This window comes from Lolium rigidum, chromosome 1 (genome assembly GCF_022539505.1).
Source record: "Lolium rigidum isolate FL_2022 chromosome 1, APGP_CSIRO_Lrig_0.1, whole genome shotgun sequence".
Classification (NCBI taxonomy): domain Eukaryota; kingdom Viridiplantae; phylum Streptophyta; class Magnoliopsida; order Poales; family Poaceae; genus Lolium; species Lolium rigidum.
The window spans coordinates 7,547,011-7,565,854 of record NC_061508.1 but is presented as its reverse complement, the minus strand read 5'-3'; the positions used below and the strand labels follow the sequence as shown (position 1 = coordinate 7,565,854).

General features: G+C 44.2%; 1 protein-coding gene across 1 annotated transcript; it reads right to left on the bottom strand.

Annotated features, from left to right (window-relative positions):
• Window positions 1-746: 746 nt before the first annotated feature.
• On the bottom strand, window positions 747-18,612 carry LOC124703609 (anthocyanin 5-aromatic acyltransferase-like). The gene is made up of 3 exons (XM_047235836.1): window positions 17,190-18,612; window positions 1,248-1,303; window positions 747-1,190 (listed from the first exon to the last, which is right to left on the bottom strand). The coding sequence occupies exons 1-3, from the start codon at window positions 18,610-18,612 to the stop codon at window positions 747-749; spliced, it is 1,923 nt and encodes a 640-aa protein (XP_047091792.1).
• Window positions 18,613-18,844: the final 232 nt, after the last annotated feature.

The window sequence follows — 18,844 nt, the reverse complement described above, 5'->3', positions numbered from 1 at the left end:
AGGCTGGGAACCACCCTAGCTAATGAAGACCAGATCTGAGTATCTGACAGCCAAAATTGAAGCCCAAGAGCGCTCTGTCGTCTGCGGCGGCTCACCAAACCCACGGCCTCGGCTAGCAGCCCCGCGCGGCCAAGCACATCCACCATGCTCCCATAGTGCTCCACTTCAGGCTCGACGCCGTGGACGGTGGACATGGTTCGGAATATCTCCTTGGTGACGCCCACGAGCCCGTTGCCCGCGCGGGCGCATGCGCCGAGGACGCAGATGAAGGTGATCTCGTTGGGGCGCACCCCTCGGTCCTGCATCCGGCCAAACAGCTCGACGGCCTCCCTGCAGCGACCGTGGTCCGATAGCCCGGATATCATGAATTGAATCATGATTCATGGCCGTGTAGGCAAAGGCGTCCCGCTCGCGCTCCAGCATGGCCGCAAACACCTGCGTTGCCGCCTCCAGGCTCCCCCACTTGGCGTGCATGTCCACCAGCGTGGTGGCCACCACTCCGTCCATCCCGCTCCCGGTGACGAGGGCGTTCACCCACCGGCCCTGCTCTAGCGCCCTGAGCGCACCGCACGCGGCCAGCGCATCGACGACGGCCGCCCTGTTAGGCCGCACGCGGGCTCTGAGCATCACGTCAAACACCTCAAGCGCGTCGGCGAAGCCACCCGCGCCGACGTAGGCACTGAGCATCGCGCTCCAGGTGACGGGCGTCTTGTGCGGCATTCCATCGAACAGGGAGCGCGCTTCGTTCAGCTGCCCGGCCCTGGCGTAGGCCGTGATGAGCGAGGTCCAGGAGCAGGTTCGTCGAAGACACAGCGCCCGGAGGCGAGGTGGGTCGAGAAGGTGAGCAGGTGGGCGTGGATTTCCCGGAGTTGCGCGGCGGTCAGCAACGGGTGTGAGAGCAGCTGCAGCGCGCAGCCACGCGACATGGCGAGCCGGCCTCTACCTCCACAGAAAAATGGAGGCCTGGCATCTAATTCCACGAGCAGTGTCCGTGCGAGCTTAAACACACCGGAAACATACAGGAGAAGCAGCGCGACCCTCGCCATGCTCCAGACCCCACAGCCTCGCAGGAGAGCGAGCTCCTCCTGGTCTTCTTTCCCCGACGAAGTGCTACCACATCGTCCGCACGCGAGGTGGGTGGGGAGGTCGGCGTCGGGCGTGCTGGTCCACTTCGCCGGGACGCGGCTCACCTATTAGGTATAGATAAGATAAGATAAGATGGTTAGCTATTTTTGAGGAGTGTGTACTGGGTGGTTTGAGGGAGGAAATATGAATTGAGGACATGGGGGTATTATTGTCCATCCTGAAAATGTGACACCAGGCATTCACCAGTTTGCTCTTAATAGTAGAGATTATCCTCCTGCTAAGATTATATCTTTGAGAAGTAGCATAATGAACTTTAAACAATTTGATAATGAACATGTTGCTCAAGCATGGGAGAGAATGAAATCTTTGGTAAAGAATTGCCCAACCCATGGACTGAGTACTTGGATGATCATCCAAACCTTTTATGCAGGATTGAATTTTTCCTCAAGGAACCTATTGGATTCAGCTCGCTGGAGGTACTTTTATGTCCATCACCCTGGGCGCCGCAACTAAACTACTTGATGATATGATGATCAATTACTACTGAATGGCACATCTGAAAGAACTCCTCAAGGTAAGAAGGTAAATTCTGTTGAAGAAACCTCTTCTTTGGGTGATAAGATTGATGCTATTATGTCTATGCTTGCAAATGGTAGATCTCATATTGATCCTAATAATGTTCCTTTAGCTTCATTGGTTGCTCAAGAAGAAAATGTTGATGTGAATTTCATTAAGAACAATAATTTCAACAACAACTATAGGCCATATCCTTTTAACAATAGTAGTGGTTATGGTAATTCTTATGGTAGATCTGTTTTGCCTAATGAGGAAAAGATATTGGAAATTGAAAGAACTACTAAGAGCTTTATGCAATCGCAATATGAGCAAAATCAATTGTTTACTAAAACTATGAATGAACAATCTGCCTTGTTAAAAAATATAGGAAATCAACTTGAAAATTTGAATGTGAAAATTTCTGGTTTGCAAACTAAACTTACAAATGCTGAAAATCGAATCTCATATATGTCTGAATCACAATCTTCTTTAATTAATAAAATGGCTGCTAAACCTGAGGATAATGATACAAAATTTTCTGCTACAGCAAATGCCATCCAAATTCGAATTAATGATAATATTAGACTGTTAGCTGAATTGCATGCTAGGTGGGATAGAGAAGAAAAAGAAAAACTTGCTAAAGAGAATAATGTAGCTAAAGTATGGACTATTACCACCACTAGTAATGTTGATTCTTCACATGTTGCTACACCTCCTACTATCAATGGTAAAATAATTGGTGTTGGCAATGTTTCTACTCCTAGTGCAAAGCGTACAAAATTGCCTGAAACTGTTGTTTGTGATAAAACTGCTGAAATTTTTCAAAATATTGGTGACAATGATTCCATTGTTGTAGAACATAATGGTTTAGATTTTGATGATTGTCATATTACTGAAGTTATAAAGTTCTTACAAAAATTTGCTAGAAGTCCCAATGCTAGTGCTATAAATTTAGCCTTTACAAAACATATTACAAATGCTCTCATTAAAGCTAGGGAAGAGAAATTAAAACTTGAAGCTTCTATTTCTAGGAAGTTAGAAGATGGTTGGGAGCCCATCATTAAGATGAAATTCAATGATTTTGCATGTAATGCTCTATGTGATCTTGGTGCAAGTATTTGTGTTATGCCTAAAAAGATTTATGATATGCTTGACTTGCCACCATTGAAGAATTGTTATTTGGATGTTAATCTTGCTGATAATGTTAAAAAGAAACCTTTGCGGAGGATTGATAATGTGCGCATTACGGTTAACAATAACCTTGTCCCCGTTAATTTTGTTGTCTTGGATATCGAATGCAATGCATCTTGTCCTATTGTGTTGGGAAGACCTTTTCTTCGAACTGTTGGTGCTGTTATTGATATGAGGGAAGGTAATATTAAATATCAATTTCCTCTCAAAAAAGGTATGGAACACTTCCCTAGAAAGAGAATGAAGTTTCATTTTGATTCTATTATTAGAACAAGTTATGATGTTGATGCTTCTTCTCTTGATGTTACTTGATTTGCACTTTCTGCGCCTAGGTGAAAGGCGTTAAAGAAAAGCACTTCTTGGGAGATAACCCATGTTTCATTTTATTTACTGTATTGTTGAGTCTTGGAAGTTGTTTACCACTGTAGCAACCTCTCCTTATCATGTTTTTGTGCCAAGTAAAGTTTCTATGTTAAAGTTGATGCTATATTTGGGATTGCTGCGCAGAAACAGCATTGCTGTCTGTCACGAATTATCGCAGAGCTCTCTGTAAAAAAATCGAAAAAATCTGCAAATTTACGAGCGTGATCCTCAGATATGTACGCAATTTTCATTAGTTTTGAGTTTTTCCATTTGAGCAAGTTAAGTGCCCCTGCCAGATTCATCTTTACGGACTGTTCTGTTTTTGACAGATTCTGCCTTTTATTTCGCATTGCCGCTTTTGCTATGTTGAATTAGTTTCTTTCTTCCATTAACTTTCAGAAGCTTTGTGCAATGTCCAGAAGTGTTAAGAATGATTGTGTCACCTCTGAATATGTGAATTTTTGGCTATGCACTAACCCTCTAATGAGTTTGCTTGAAGTTTGTGTGGAGGAAGTTTTCAAGGGTCAAGAGAAGAGGATGATATACTATGATCTAGAAGAGTGAAAGGTCTAAGATTGGGGATGCCCGGTGGTTACTCCCTGCATATTTTAAGAAGACTCAAGCATCTAAGCTTGGGGATGCCCAAGGCATCCCCTTCTTCATCGACAACATTATCAGATCACTTCTAGTGAAACTATATTTTTAGTCCGTCACATCTTATGTTCTTTACTTGGAGCGTCGGTTTGCTTTTATTTTTGTTTTGGTTTGAATAAAGTTGGATCCCACCATTCTTATATTGGAGATATTACGCTCCGCTTTTTCATATGGAACACTTGTGTTCTTAATTGTGCTTTAATGTTCATGGCGAAAGCTGATTGCTTCGTTAAATTGCTATTTGGTTGGAATCAGAAAATGCTGCATATGGTTTGGATTAACATGGCAATTGTTTGAGCTCTCATAGATCATGTTTAAGCTCTTGCATCATGTAGTTTAATCTATTAATGAAGAACTACCGTAGAGCTTGTTTAATTTGGTTTGCATGATTGGTCTCTCTAAGTCTAGATATTTTCGGGTAAAGTTTTTTGAACAACAAGGAAGACATTGTAGAGCCTTATAATGCTTGCAATATGTTCTTGTGTAAGTTTTGCTGTACCTGTTCATACTTGTGTTTGCTTCAAACAACCTTGCTAGCCCAAACCTTGTACTGAGAGGAAATGCTTCTCGTGCATCCAAACACCTTGAGCCAAAACCCATGTCATTTGTGTCCACCATATCTACCTACTATGTGGTATTTTTCTGCCATTCCAAAGTAAATTACTTGAGTGCTACCTTTAAATTTTCATTCCTTTACCTTTACAATATATAGCTCATGGGACAAATAGTTTAAAAACTATTGTGGTGATGAATATGTAGTTATGTGTCTTAATTCTTATAAGTTGCTTGTTGAGCGGTAACCATGTTTCTGGGGACGCCATCAACTTTTTACCTTTGTTGGATATCATGTGAGATGCTATGCATGTTCGTCTTGTACGAAGTAAGTGCGATTTCATGATCAAATGGTTTGAGTATGCATATGTTAGAGAAGAACATTGGGCCGCTAACTAAAGCCATGTATCATGGTGGAAGTTTCGGTTTGGACATACAACCTCAATCTCTTATGAGAACATTAACTGTTGTTGAATGCTTAAGCATTAAAAGAGGAGTCCATTATCTCGTTGTCTATGTTGTCCCGGTATGGATGTCTAAGTTGAGAATAATCAAAAGCGAGAAATCCAATGCGTGCTTTCTCCTTAGACACTTGTACAGGCGGCATAGAGGTACCCCTTTGTGACACTTGGTTGAAACATATGTTATGCGATGATAATCCGTGTTTTCCGAGCTTAGTAGGACAAGGTGCAAGCACTATTAGTACTCTATGCATGAGACTTGCAACTTGTAGGAAATATTATGCATAGCACATATGAATTATTACTACCGTTGACAAAATTGTTTCTATGTTTTCAAAACAAAAGCTCTAGCACAAAAATAGTAATCCATGCTTCCCTCTGCGAAGGGCCATTCTTTTACTTTATTGTTGAGTCAGTTTACCCACTTCTTTCTATCTTAGAAGCAAACACTTGTGTTAACTGTGTGCATTGATTCTTACATGTTTACCTATTGCACCTGTTATATTACTCTATGTTGACAAATATCCATGAGATATACATGTTACAAGTTGAAAACAATTGCTGAAACTTAATCATCCTTTGTGTTGCTTCAATGCATTCTACTTTTAATTTATTGCTTATGAGTTAGCTCTTATGTAAGTCTTATTGATACTTGTTTGAAAGTATTATTCATGAAAAATTTTGCTATATGATTCATTTGTTTATTCATTATCTTTGTTAGCAATCTTTTGTTCAGATCACTCCATTCATCTCATATGCTTTACAATAATGTTGATCAAGATCATGTTGGTAGCATGTCACTTCAGAAAATTATTTGTGTTATCGTTTACCTACTCGAGGGCGAGTAGGAACTAAGCTTGGGGATGCTTGATACGTCTCAAACGTATCTAAAATTTCTTATGTTCCATGCTACTTTTATGACAATACTTGAATGTTTTATACATACTTTACAGCATTATTATACATTTTCCGGCACTAACCTATTAACAAGATGCCGAAGTGCCAGTTGCTGTTTTCTACTGTTTTTGGTTTCAGAAATCCTAGTAAGGAAATATTCTCGGAATTGGACGAAATCAATGCCCAGGGTCCTATTTTTACACGAAGCTTCCAGAAGACCAAGGGGGAAAGGAAGTGGGGCCACGAGGTGCCGGCCTGTTGTGTGGGCCCCTCGTGTCGCCCCCTGACCTATCCTTCCGCCTACAAATAGCCTTCGTCGCGAAACCCCCATGTACCGAGAGTCACGATACGGAAAACCTTCCAGAGACGCCGTCGTCGCGAATCCCATCTCGGGGGATTCAGGAGATCGCCTCCGGCACCCTGCCGGAGAGGGGAATCATCACCGGAGGGGCTCTACATCATCATGCCCGCCTCCGGATTGATGAGTGAGTAGTTCATCCTTGGACTATGGGTCCATAGCAGTAGCTAGATGGTTGTCTTCTCCGCTTGTGCTATCATTGTTTAGATCTTGTGAGCTGCCTAACATGATCAAGATCATCTATTTGTAATGCTACATGTTGTGTTTGGCGGGATCCGATGAATATAGAATACTATGTTAAGTTGATTATCAATCTATCATATATGTGTTGTTTATGTTCTTGCATGCTCTCCGTTGCTAGTAGAGGCTCGGCCAAGTTGATACTTGTAACTCCAAGAGGGAGTAATTATGCTCGATAGTGGGTTCATGCCTCCATTTAATCTGAGACAGTGACAGAAAGTTCTAAGGTTGTGGATGTGCTGTTGCTACTAGGGATAAAACATCGATGCTTTGTCTAAGGATATTTGTGTTGATTACATTACGCACCATACTTAATGCAATTATCTGTTGTTTACAACTTAATACTGGAAGGGGTTCGGATGATAACTCTGAAGGTGGATTATTTAGGCATAGATGCATGCTTGGATAGCGGTCTATGTACTTTGTCGTAATGCCTCGATTAAATCACATAGTAATCATCATTGATATGTATTGAATCTTTATTTGTCAATTGCCCGCTCTGTAATTTGTTCACCCAGCATGTTAGTTATCTTATTGGAGAGACACCTCTAGTGAATCGTGGACCCCGGTCCATTCTTTTACATCCGAATACATTCTACCGCAATCATTGTTTTTACTTGTTCTTTCTTGTTCTTTGCAAACAAACACCATTTTCCACTCGATACGCTTAATCCTTTGTTTTCAGCAAGCCGGTGAGATTGACAACCTCACTGTTACGTTGGGGCAAAGTACTTTGATTGTGTTGTGCAGGTTCCACGTTGGCGCCGGCTTCACTGGTGTTGCGCCGCACTACATTCCTCCACCAACAACCTTCACGTGCTTCTTGGCTCCTACTGGTTCAATAACCTTGGTTTCTTTCTGAGGCAAAACTTGCTGCTGTGCGCATCATACCTTCCTCTTGGGGTTCCCAACGGACGTGTACATCTACGCGCATCACCCACCTGTTATTTGTTCACCCAACATGTTATTTATCTTATTGGAGAGACACCACTAGTGAACTGTGGACCCCGGTCCTTTCTTTTACATCTGAAATACAATCTACTGCAATCTATGTTCTCTGTTGTTCTTCGCAAACAAACATCATTCTCCACACCATACGTTTAATCCTTTGTTTTCAGCAAGCCGGTGAGATTGACAACCTCACTTTGTTAAGTTGGGGCAAAGTATTTTGATTGTGTTGTGCAGGTTCCACGTTGGCGCCGGAATCATTGGTGTTGCGCCGCACTACACTCCTCCACCAACAACCTTCACGTGGCCTTCATCTCCTACTGGTTCGATAAACCTTGGTTTCTTTCTGAGGGAAAACTTGCTGCTGTGCTCATCATACCTTCCTCTTGGGGTTCCCAACGGACGTGTGCTTTACCGTCACAAGGAAGTTGTTGCCTACACGCACAGCAACTCTTTTTCTGGCGCCGTTGCCGGGGAGATCAAGACACGCTGCAAGGGGGTCTCTCACATCCAATTTCTTTACTTTGTTTATTATCTTGCTTTACTTTATTTTATTTTCTGTCTTGTTTGCTTTCTTTATATCAAAAACACACAAAAATTAGTTACTTGTTTTTACTTTAATTTGTCATGTTTGCTTAGTTTAATTTTACTATTGCTAAAATGAGTAATCGTGAAGTTGAAGTTCGTTCTTTTAAGCAACAAGGGGGAGAAAGTTTTAAAGATGCTTGGTACAGAATTAGCAATGCTCATCATAGGTGCATTAAGAAACACTCCACTATTATCCTCCTTAGGAACTTTTATGTTGGTATATCTAGCTGGAATAGGTATGTTCTTCATACTCTTTCAGGGGGTAATTTCCTAGGTACTCCTGCTTTAGAAGCTAGTTGCATCATTGAGAGTCTAGTTGGAATACCACCTGTTAATGAAGTTAAAATTGAAATCTCTCTTGAGGATGTCATGAAAAAGTTGGAAGCCATAGAGAAAAATCTTCCAAGTGTTGAGACTAAATTGGGAGTATTACTTGATAACACTGATAAACTTGATAAATCCCTAGGAGGAATTAATGAAATAATTGCTATCTTAGAAACTTGTGTTATCCATGATAATCAAACCAATAGGCTTAGTGAACTTGAAGAAGCTATGGGAACTTTGGGTTCAACTTTTTCTTCTCTTAAGTTTAAGGAGAAAGCTTATGTGAAAAGAGCAAAAATTCATATATGTCTCTAAGGTGCCTAAACCAAAGAATTATTATAGGCCTAAAATTGATAAAACCTTTAGTGCCACCATGGGAAATTTAGATAATGGAGCATCTAAGGTACCTGATACGTCTCCAACGTATCTATAATTTCTTATGTTCCATGCTACTTTATTGATGATATCTACATGTTTTATGCATACTTTATGTCATATTTATGCGTTTTCCGGAACTAACCTATTGACGAGATGCCGAAGTGCCGGTCCTGTTTTCTGCTGTTTTTGGTTTCAGAAATCCTAGTAAGGAAATATTCTCGGAATCGGACGAAATCAACACCGAAGATCTTAGAATCCCTGGGAGCTTCCAGAACACCCGAGAACCGTCAGAGAGGGGCCACGTGGGGCCCACACATGGTGGCGGCGCGGCCAAGGAGCCAGGCGCGCCGCCCTAGTGTCTGGCCCCACCAGACCCCCTCCGAGGCTCCCCTTTCGCCTATTTAAAGGTCCTGACCTAAAATCCCAAGGAGAATAAGCCACGGTACGCGAAACCTTCCAGAGCCGCCGCCATCGCGAAGCCAAGATCTGGGGGACAGGAGTCTCTGTTCCGGCACGCCGCCGGGACGGGGAAGTGCCCCCGGAAGGCTTCTCCATCGACACCGCTGCCATCTCCACCGCCATCTTCATCAACGCTGCTGCTCCCATGAGGAGGGAGTAGTTCTCCATCGAGGCTCGGGGCTGTACCGGTAGCTATGTGGTTCATCTCTCTCTATGTACTTCAATACAATAATCTCATGAGCTGCTTTACATGATTGAGATTCATATGATGATGCTTGTAATCTAGATGTCATTATGCTAGTCAAGTGGGTTTTACTTATGTGATCTCCGGAGACTCCTTGTCCCACGTGTGTAAAGGTGACGAGTGTGTGCACCGTGTGGGTCTCTTAGGCTATATTTCACAGAATACTTATTCACTGTTATGAATGGCGTAGTGAAGTGCTTATTTATATCCCTTTATGATTGCAATGTGTTTTGTATCACTATTTATCTATGTGCTACTCATGTGATGTTATTAAAGTAGTCTATTCCTCCTGCATGATGTAATGGTGACAGTGTGTGCATTGTGTAGTTCTTGTCGTAGATTATGATCATAATCTCTTGTAGGTTATGGAGTTGATTATCGCTATGATAGTATTGATGTGATCTATGCCTCCTTCATAGTGTGATGGTGACGAGTGTGCATGCTATGTTAGTACTTGGTCTATTTTGCAAAGATCTATTATACTCTAAGGTTACTTAAACATGAATATTGAATGTTGTGGCGCTTGTTAACTCCGGCATTGAGGGTTCGTGTAATCCTACACAATTAGTGGTGTTCATCATCCAACAAGAGTATATGTAGCACAAAGGAAAGAGAACTTATTTATTATGTGATCAATGTTGAGAGTGTCCACTAGTGAAAGTATGATCCCTAGGCCTTGTTTCCACCACAAAGAATTGCTTCCCACGCCAGCAAGCTATTTTCTGGCGCCGCTTGTTTACTGTTTTACTTGCATCTTTACTTTCCGCAATATTACCACCATCTATACCACCTCGTGTTTTACTATCTCTTCGCCGAACTAGTGCACCTATACATCCGACAAGTGTATTAGGTGTGTTGGGGACACAAGAGACTTTTTGCTTTGTGGTTGCGGGGTTGCTTGAGAGGGATATCTTTGACCTCTTCCTCCCTGAGTTCGATAAACCTTGGGTGATCCACTTAAGGGAAAACTTGCTGCTGTTCTACAAACCTCTGCTCTTGGAGGCCCAACACTGTCTACAAGAATAGAAGCACCCGTAGACATCAGTACCCACTGCAACAAGTTGTGTTTGTAAGGAAAATTATGATGTTGATGCTTCTTCTCTTGATAATACTTGATTTGCACTTTCTGCGCCTAGCTGAAAGGCGTTAAAGAAAAGCACTTCTTGGGAGATAACCCATGTTATTTTTACTACTGTTTTGTTGAGTCTTGGAAGTTGTTACTACTGCAGCAACCTCTCCTTATCATGTTATTGTGCCAAGTAAAGTCTCTAATAGAAGGTTGATACTAGATTTGGATTTCACGCGTAGAACAGCATTTGCCGTTTGTCACGAATTCGCGTCCTTCTCTCCGTAGAAGAATAAAAAAATCAGCGAAAATTCATGCATGATCCTCGGATATGTACGCAACTTTCATTAGTTTTTTGAGTTTTTCCATCCGAGCAAGTTAAGTGCCTCGGAAAAATTCGTCTTTACGGACTGTTCTGTTTTGACAGATTCTGCCTTTTTATTTCGCATTGCCTCTTTTACTGTGTTGAGTGGATTTCTTTGTTCCATTAATTTCCAGTAGCCTTGGGTAATGTTCAGAAGTGTTAAGAATGATTGTGTCATCTCTGAACATGTGAATTTTTAATATGCACTAACCCTCTAATGAGTTTGCTTTAAGTTTGGTGTGGAGGAAGTTTTCAAGGGTCAAGAGAAGAGGATGATATGATATGATCAAGAAGAGTGAAAAGTCTAAGCTTGGGGATTCCCCCGTGGTTCATCCCTGCATATTTCAAGAAGACTCAAGCATCTAAGCTTGGGGATGCCCAAGGCATCCCCTTCTTCATCGACAACTTATCAGGTCACTTCTAGTGAAACTATATTTTTATTCTGTCACATCCTATGTTCTTTACTTGGAGCGTTTGTTTGCTTTTATTTTTGTTTATGTTTGAATAAATTCGGATCCCAACAATCCTTGTATTGGAGAGAGACACGCTCCGCTTTTTCATTTGAACACTGGTGTTCTTAGTTTTGCTTTAATGATTCATGGCGAAGGCTGAAAACTGCTTCGTTGATTGCTATTTGGTTGGAATCAGAAAATGCTTCATATGGTTTTTAATAATTTGACACTTGGCAATTTTTTTGAGCTCTTATAGATCATGTTTAAGATCTTGCATCATGTAGTTTAAATCTATTAGTGGAGAACTACCGTAGAGCTTGTTGAAATTTGGTTTGCATGATTGGTCTCTCTAAGGTCTAGATATTTTCTGGTAAAAGTGTTTGAACAACAAGGAAGACAGTGTAGAGTCTTATAATGCTTGCAATATGTTCTTGTGTAAGTTTTGCTGTACCTGTTCATACTTGTGTTTTCTTCAAACAACCTTGCTAGCCAAAGCCTTGTATTGAGAGGAAATGCTTCTCGTGCATCCAAACACCTTGAGCCAAAACCCATGCCATTTGTGTCCACCATAACTACCTATATGTGGTATTTTTCTGCCATTCCAAAGTAAATTGCTTGCATGCTACCTTTGAAATTTCATTCCTTTGTCTTTACAATACATAGCTCATGGGAAAATAGCTTAAAAACTATTGTGGTGATGAATATGTGGCTATGTATCTTAGTTCTTATAAGTTGCTTGTTGAGCGGTAACCATGTTTCTAGGGACGCCATCAACTTTTTACACCTTTGTTGAATATCATGTGAGTTGCTATGCATGTTCGTATTGTCTGAAGTAAGGGTGATTTATCATGATTAAATGGTTTGAGTATGCATATTGTTAGAGAAGAACATTGGGCCGCCAACCAAAGCCATGTATCATGGTGGAAGTTTTCAGTTTGGACATTAATCCTCAATCTCTTATGAGAATATTATCCGTTGTTGAATGCTTAAGCATTAAAGAGGAGTCCATTATCTCGTTTTCTATGTTGTCCCGGTATGGATGTCCTCAAGTTGAGATCTATCAAAGCTGAGAAATCAAATGCGATCTATCTCCTTGGACCTTTGTACAGGTGGCATAGAGGTACCCCTTTGTGACACTTGGTTGAAACATATGTAATGCAATGATAATCCATGGAAATCCGAGCTAATTAGGACAAGGTGCGAACACTATTGGTATTCGATGCATGAGGCTTGCAACTTGTAAGAGGTTTTATGCATAACACATATGAATTATTACTACCATTGACAAAATTGTTTCCATGTTTTCAAAAATAAAAAGCTCTAGCACATGAGTAATCCATGCTTCCCTCTGCGAAGGGCCTTTCTTTTACTTTATGATGAGTCTGTTTACCTACTTATTTCTATTTTAGAAGCAAACACTTGTGTCAACTGTGTTCATTGATTCTTACATGCTTACTTATTGCACTTGTTATATTACTTTGTGTTGACAATTATCCATGAGATATACATGTTACAATTTGAAAGCAATTGCTGAAACTTAATCATCCTTTGTGTTGCTTCGACACCTCTTACTTTGAATCTATTGCTTTATGAGTTAGCTCTTATGCAAGTCTTTCTGATACTTGTCTTTAAAGTACTATTCATGAAAAGTTTTTGCTATATGATTCAATTGTTTAGTCATTATCTCTTTGTTAGCAATCTATTGCTTTGAATCACTTCATTCATCTCATATGCTTTACAATAATGTTGATCAAGATTGTGTTGGTAGCATGTCAATTCAGAAATTATTGTTTTTATCGTTTACCTACTCGAGGGCGAGTAGGAACTAAGCTTGGGGATGCTTGATACGTCTCCAACGTATCTATAATTTCTTATGTTCCATGCTAGTTTTATGACAATACCAACATGTTTTAGTCATACTTTATAATGTTTTGATGCATTTTCCGGCACTAACCTATTAACAAGATGCCGAAGCGCCAGTTCCTGTTTTCTGCTGTTTTTGGTTTCAGAAATCCTACACAGGAAATATTCTCGGAATTGGACGAAACAAAAGCCCACGGTCTTATTTTGCACGGAGCCTTCCAGAAGTCCGAAGAGGACACGAAGACGGGCGACGAGGCGGCCACCCCATAGGGCGGCGCGGCCCCACCCCTGGCCGCGGCGCCATATGGTGTGGGCCCCTCGGGTGCCCCCCTGCGCTGCCCCTTCGCCTACTTAATCCTTCCGCCGCGAAAATCCTAGTACCGAGAGCCACGATACGAAAAAAGTTCCAGAGACGCCGCCGCCGCCAATCCCATCTCGGGGGATTCAAGAGATCGCCTCCGGCACCCTGCCGAAGAGGGGAATCATCACCGGAGGGCTCTACATCACCATGCCCGCCTCCGGAATGATGCGTGAGTAGTTCATCCTTGGACTATGGGTCAATAGCAGTAGCTAGATGGTTGTCTTCTCCTCTTGTGCTATCATGTTTAGATCTTGTGAGCTGCCTATCATGATCAAGATCATCTATTTGTAATACTACATGTTGTGTTTGGTGGGATCCGATGAATATTGAATACTATGTCAAGTTGATTATTGATCTATCATATATGTGTTGTTTATGTTCTTGCATGCTCTCCGTTGCTAGTAGAGGCTCTGGCCAAGTTGATACTTGTAACTCCAAGAGGGAGTATTTATGCTCGATAGTGGGTTCATGCCTCCATTGAATGCAGGACGAGTGACAGAAAGTTCTAAGGTTGTGGATATGCTGTTGCCACTAGGGATAAAACATCGATGCTTTGTCTAAGGATATTTGTGTTGATTACATTACGCACCATACTTAATGCAATTTTCTGTTGTTTGCAACTTAATACTGGAGGGGGTGCGGATGCTAACCGAAAGGTGGACTTTTTAGGCATAGATGCATGCTGGATAGCGGTCTATGTTCTTTGTCGTAATGCCCTGATTAAATCTCATAGTAGTCATCATGATATGTATATGAATCTCTATTCTGTCAATTGCCCACCTGTAATTTGTTCACCCAGCATGCTATTTATCTTATGGGAGAGACACCACTAGTGAACTGTGGACCCCGGTCCTTTCTTTTACATCTGAAATACAATCTACTGCAATCTCTGTTCTCTGTTGTTCTTCGCAAACAAACATCATTCTCCACACCATACGTTTAATCCTTTGTTTTCAGCAAGCCGGTGAGATTGACAACCTCACTGTTAAGTTGGGGCAAAGTATTTTGATTGTGTTGTGCGGGTTCCACGTTGGCGCCGGAATCCCGGTGTTTCGCCGCACTACACTCCTCCACCAACAACCTTCACGTGGCCTTCATCTCCTACTGGTTCGATAACCTTGGTTTCTTTCTGAGGGAAAACTTACTATTGTGCGCATCACACCTTCCTCTTGGGGGTTCCCAACGGACGTGTGCATCACGCACCATCACAGGTTCACGCAAAGATTCTTCTTCACGTGCATCACGTCGATTGAAGAGCGGACCTCTAGGACTTTCCAATAGGGTAGCTCCCAAAATATAGATTTTTTCTTCCACATGGGTGCGTGTCCGGTAGCGATGTCATTCAGAACAGATTGACCGCCAGGACCCTTCCCAAAGATTACTTTTATGTCCTTGACCATATCAAGTAAAGCATCACTGGTACGGAGTTCGGGCTTCTCCCGGTGATCTGCCTCACCTCCGAAATGATTGCCTTTCTTTCTGACGGGGTGCCTCTTTGGAAGAAATCGACGATGCGCCAGGTACACAACCTTCTTACATTTATTCAAATATGCACCTTCTGTCTCATCTAAACAGTGTGTGCATGCATTGTATCCCTTGTTTGTCTGTCCTGAAAGGTTACTAAGAGCAGGCCAATCATTAATGGTCACGAAAAGCAATGCTCGTAGGTTAAATGACTCCTGGTTGTGCTCATCCCATGCATGTACACCTGGTTTGGCCCACAACTGTAAGAGTTCTTCAAATAATGGCCGTAGGTACACATCAATGTCATTGTCGGGTTGCTTTGGGCCTTGGATGAGCACTGGCATCATAATGAACTTTCGCTTCATGCACAAGCAAGGCGGAAGGTTATAAATGCATAGAGTTACAGGCCAGGTGCTATGACTGCAGCTCTGCTCCCCAAAAGGATTCATGCCATCTGTACATATACCAAACCTTAAGTTCCTCGCGTCACCTGCAAAGTCCGAGAACTCTCTATCGATTTTCCTCCACTGCGACCCATCAGCGGCGTGTCTCAGCATCTCGTCTTTCTTACGGTCTTCTTTGTGCCATCACAACAACCTGGCCTTCTCTTTATTTCTGAACAGACGTTTCAACCGTGGTATTATAGGAGCATACCATATAACCTTGGCAGGAACCCTCTTCCTGGGGGCCTCGCCCTCAACATCACCAGGGTCATCTCGCCTGATCTTATACCGCAGTGCAGTGTATACCGGACATTTTTCCAAATTTTCGTACTCAGCTCGGTAGAGGATGCAGTCATTAATGTATGCATGTATCTTCAGCACCTCTAATCCTAGAGGGTAGAGAACCTTCTTTGCTTCGTACGTACTGTCAGACAATTCGTTATCCTTTGGAAACCTCTTCTTCATTATTTTCAGTAACTTCTCAAATGACTTGTCACATATACCAACCTCTGCCTTCCATTGCAGCAACTCAAGTGTGGCACCGAGCTTTGTGCTGCCATCTTCGTAATTTGGGTATAACTTTTTTGTGTGATCCTCTAACATGCCCTTTAACTTTACTTATCGTTTTCAGTTTCTGTTTCTCTGTGTGCATCGGCGATGGCCCGACGAAGATCATCATCAACGGGCTCATCTGATGCCTCTTCATCTTCATCATGCCCCGTTGCAGTATCACCGTAGTTAGGGTACATATCATCATCCTCTTCTTCTTCTTCATTGTCTTCCATCATTACCACTCTTTCTCCATGCTTGGTCCAACAATTATAACTGGGCATGAAACCTTTCCAAAGCAGGTGGGAGTGAATGACTTGCCATTCAGGGTATTGCTTTAAGTTTCGGCAACTAACACATGGACAACATATAAAACCATCCGCATGTGGGTTTTTTTGCAGCCACACGGATAAAATCTTCCAGACCCGAAGTGAACTCGGGTAGGCGTCGGTCAACATACATCCATTGCCGCCGGTTCATCTACATCAAATAATTAAGTTTATCAAAAAAAACATTACAAAACATCATAATATATATAAATAGTGGAAATTACCACCGTATAAATGAAAGGGTAAAGTTGCTTAACCTTGATCGAGGAGGAAAGAAAGAGGAGAAAGCTTAAGTGTCGCTCCGACACCTCATATCATTTTTGTTTTGTGTGAAATCAAGCGGCATCATTCTCTCAGATATTTCATCGAGCACCTCATGTGCATGGCAAAGAAAAGGAAGCAAGCACTCAACCCTCACACCTTCCACCAAGAAAAAATGAAGTGAGGGGGCTAGTTGGGGGTGAGCTGAATATATAGGGCAAAGGGAGCTTTAGCACCGGTTCGTGTCACGAACCGGTGCTAATGCGGTACCTTTAGCACTGGTTCGTGCGAACCATGCTATGCTCGGCAGGTCCCCTGCAACGTCCAGACCGCACGAACCGGTGCTAATGACCCTCTTTAGCACCGGTTCATGCCAAATCCGGTGCTAAAGCTCTTTGGAGAAAAAAAAAACAAAGCCCTCTTTTCTACTAGTGGCGGGCAGTTTGTTGACTCGGACGAATACGCAGGGACTCGTATTTTAAACCGTATTCAGTCTTTTCTTTTCGCTGGAAACATCAGTGGAAGGGGGAGAAAGGTCTAAGTCGTTAGATGCGAACCACAGACATGCGTCGCAGGGATGGGCGCATAGCTGCGGGGAATTCCTAGCTGCGGGGCAGGCAAGCCCCGTCCCCCTCGGTGACAGAAAACACGATCTATTTTCGTGCAATAATCCTACACCTACGGACGGTTGGGTGCTCGATCATGCATTACTGATTTTCGTCACGCAAACATCACATACGAGACTTCATCTGGTGCTCGATCATGCATGCTGAAACCTGCGACAGGAAGATAGTCTGGAAGCCGTCCATGCACTCCCGGTCAAGCGTCACGGCGACCTGCACCGCGCCGTCCCGCGCTCCGACGATCGTGGCCATCTCTTGGCTGAACACGGACACGACCTCCGCCCGGCTCGGCTGCCCCCACCCGAAGTCCACCTCGTACGCCATGAACCGGTGGGACGACCCCTGCTTCGCGAGCCTCTCCTGCGGGACGCCCCGGTTGATCTCCACCCACAGGTCGACGTCGCCCAGCGGGTCCTCCTCCTCCTCCATGTGCTCGCGGATCGCCCTCCGGACCGCCGCCGCAGCGGATGCGAGCGCGTGTTCGCCGTCGTCGCCGCAGATTTCGCTAGCCGTTGCACGTGCGTAGCAGACCTTGATGCAGTTACCGAAGAAGCCGGGGTCGAGGCGCAGGCGGCGACGGCAGTCCGCGGGGAACTGGAAGTACACGTCGTCCGCGGCGTCGGTGTGGCGGTCCAAGAACTTGGCGCGGGCGATGGATGTCCACAGCAGCGCCGCGAGTGCGACGTAGGTGGTCGGGGGCTCCATCGATGGCTGGCTGTCGCTGTTCTTGGCTGCTTGGCTCTCGAGGATGCGTCGCTTCAGTGCCTGGATTTGGCCGGCGGAGAGCAGGTAGGTCCTCCTGCTCTGCCGCGTCCAGTCCGGCTCCGGGAGCATGTTCACCGTGGGCAGATCCGGCGCGGAGAGGCGGGTGAACATGCGCGCCGACGTCTCTGCTTTGGGGTGCTGCAGGATCCTTGTCTTGTCGAACGTCGGTGGCACGATCCCCGCCGCTGTGATCGATTTATCCCGCGACGCGGCAGACCATGCCCGTAGAAAATGCAACACTGACAGCCCGTCGGCCACCGCGTGGTGCATGGACACCCCGACCACCACGGTGCCTCCGCCTTCGTCTATCGACCGTGTTACCTGGACAGCGAGCATGGGGGCAGGCAGCCTGCCCAACTCGAGCTCTGGCACGAGCTGCAAGAACGCTTCGGTGTCGTGCTCGACGTCCCGGGCGAGGCGGCGCATGTCAGCGGAGTCGCCGGAGTACTCTGCCTCGACAAACTTGACGCCGGGGCCAACAGCGTCGGGGGAGCAGTCGATGACCACATCATCATTGGGGCAGGCCGTGAGCTTGCCGGCGAGGGGGGCGAACACGGCGAGCGTGGCGGCGAGGGAGGTCCGCAAAGAGCTGACGAGGGACGGGAATGGTGGGAGGCTCACGTCGTTGTAGAAGAAGATAAACTGGACCGGTGGGAGTGCGAGAATGAAGGTATCGAAGGGCGAGAGCTTAATCGCGGCGTGATCTCGTGGTCGGTTGGCGGTTTCCTCCGGGCTGACATGGGTGACATCCAGAACTCGCACACGGACGTTCATGGCGAATTGGCGACACGGCAACCAAGAACGAGCAAACAAACTGTTGGCGAGGGCTTTGTATGGTGGAGATGCAAAGTGCACCGATCGATGCTTATAATGGATGGTGTGCCTGCCGCAACCGCTGGTTCCACGGCTACTAGCTGGCACTCGCATACCCTCATCGTCGTTACCATGAACAGAATTACACGCTTGGTCAACTCCAAGGTCGTGGGTGATCGGGCCTAATTTTATT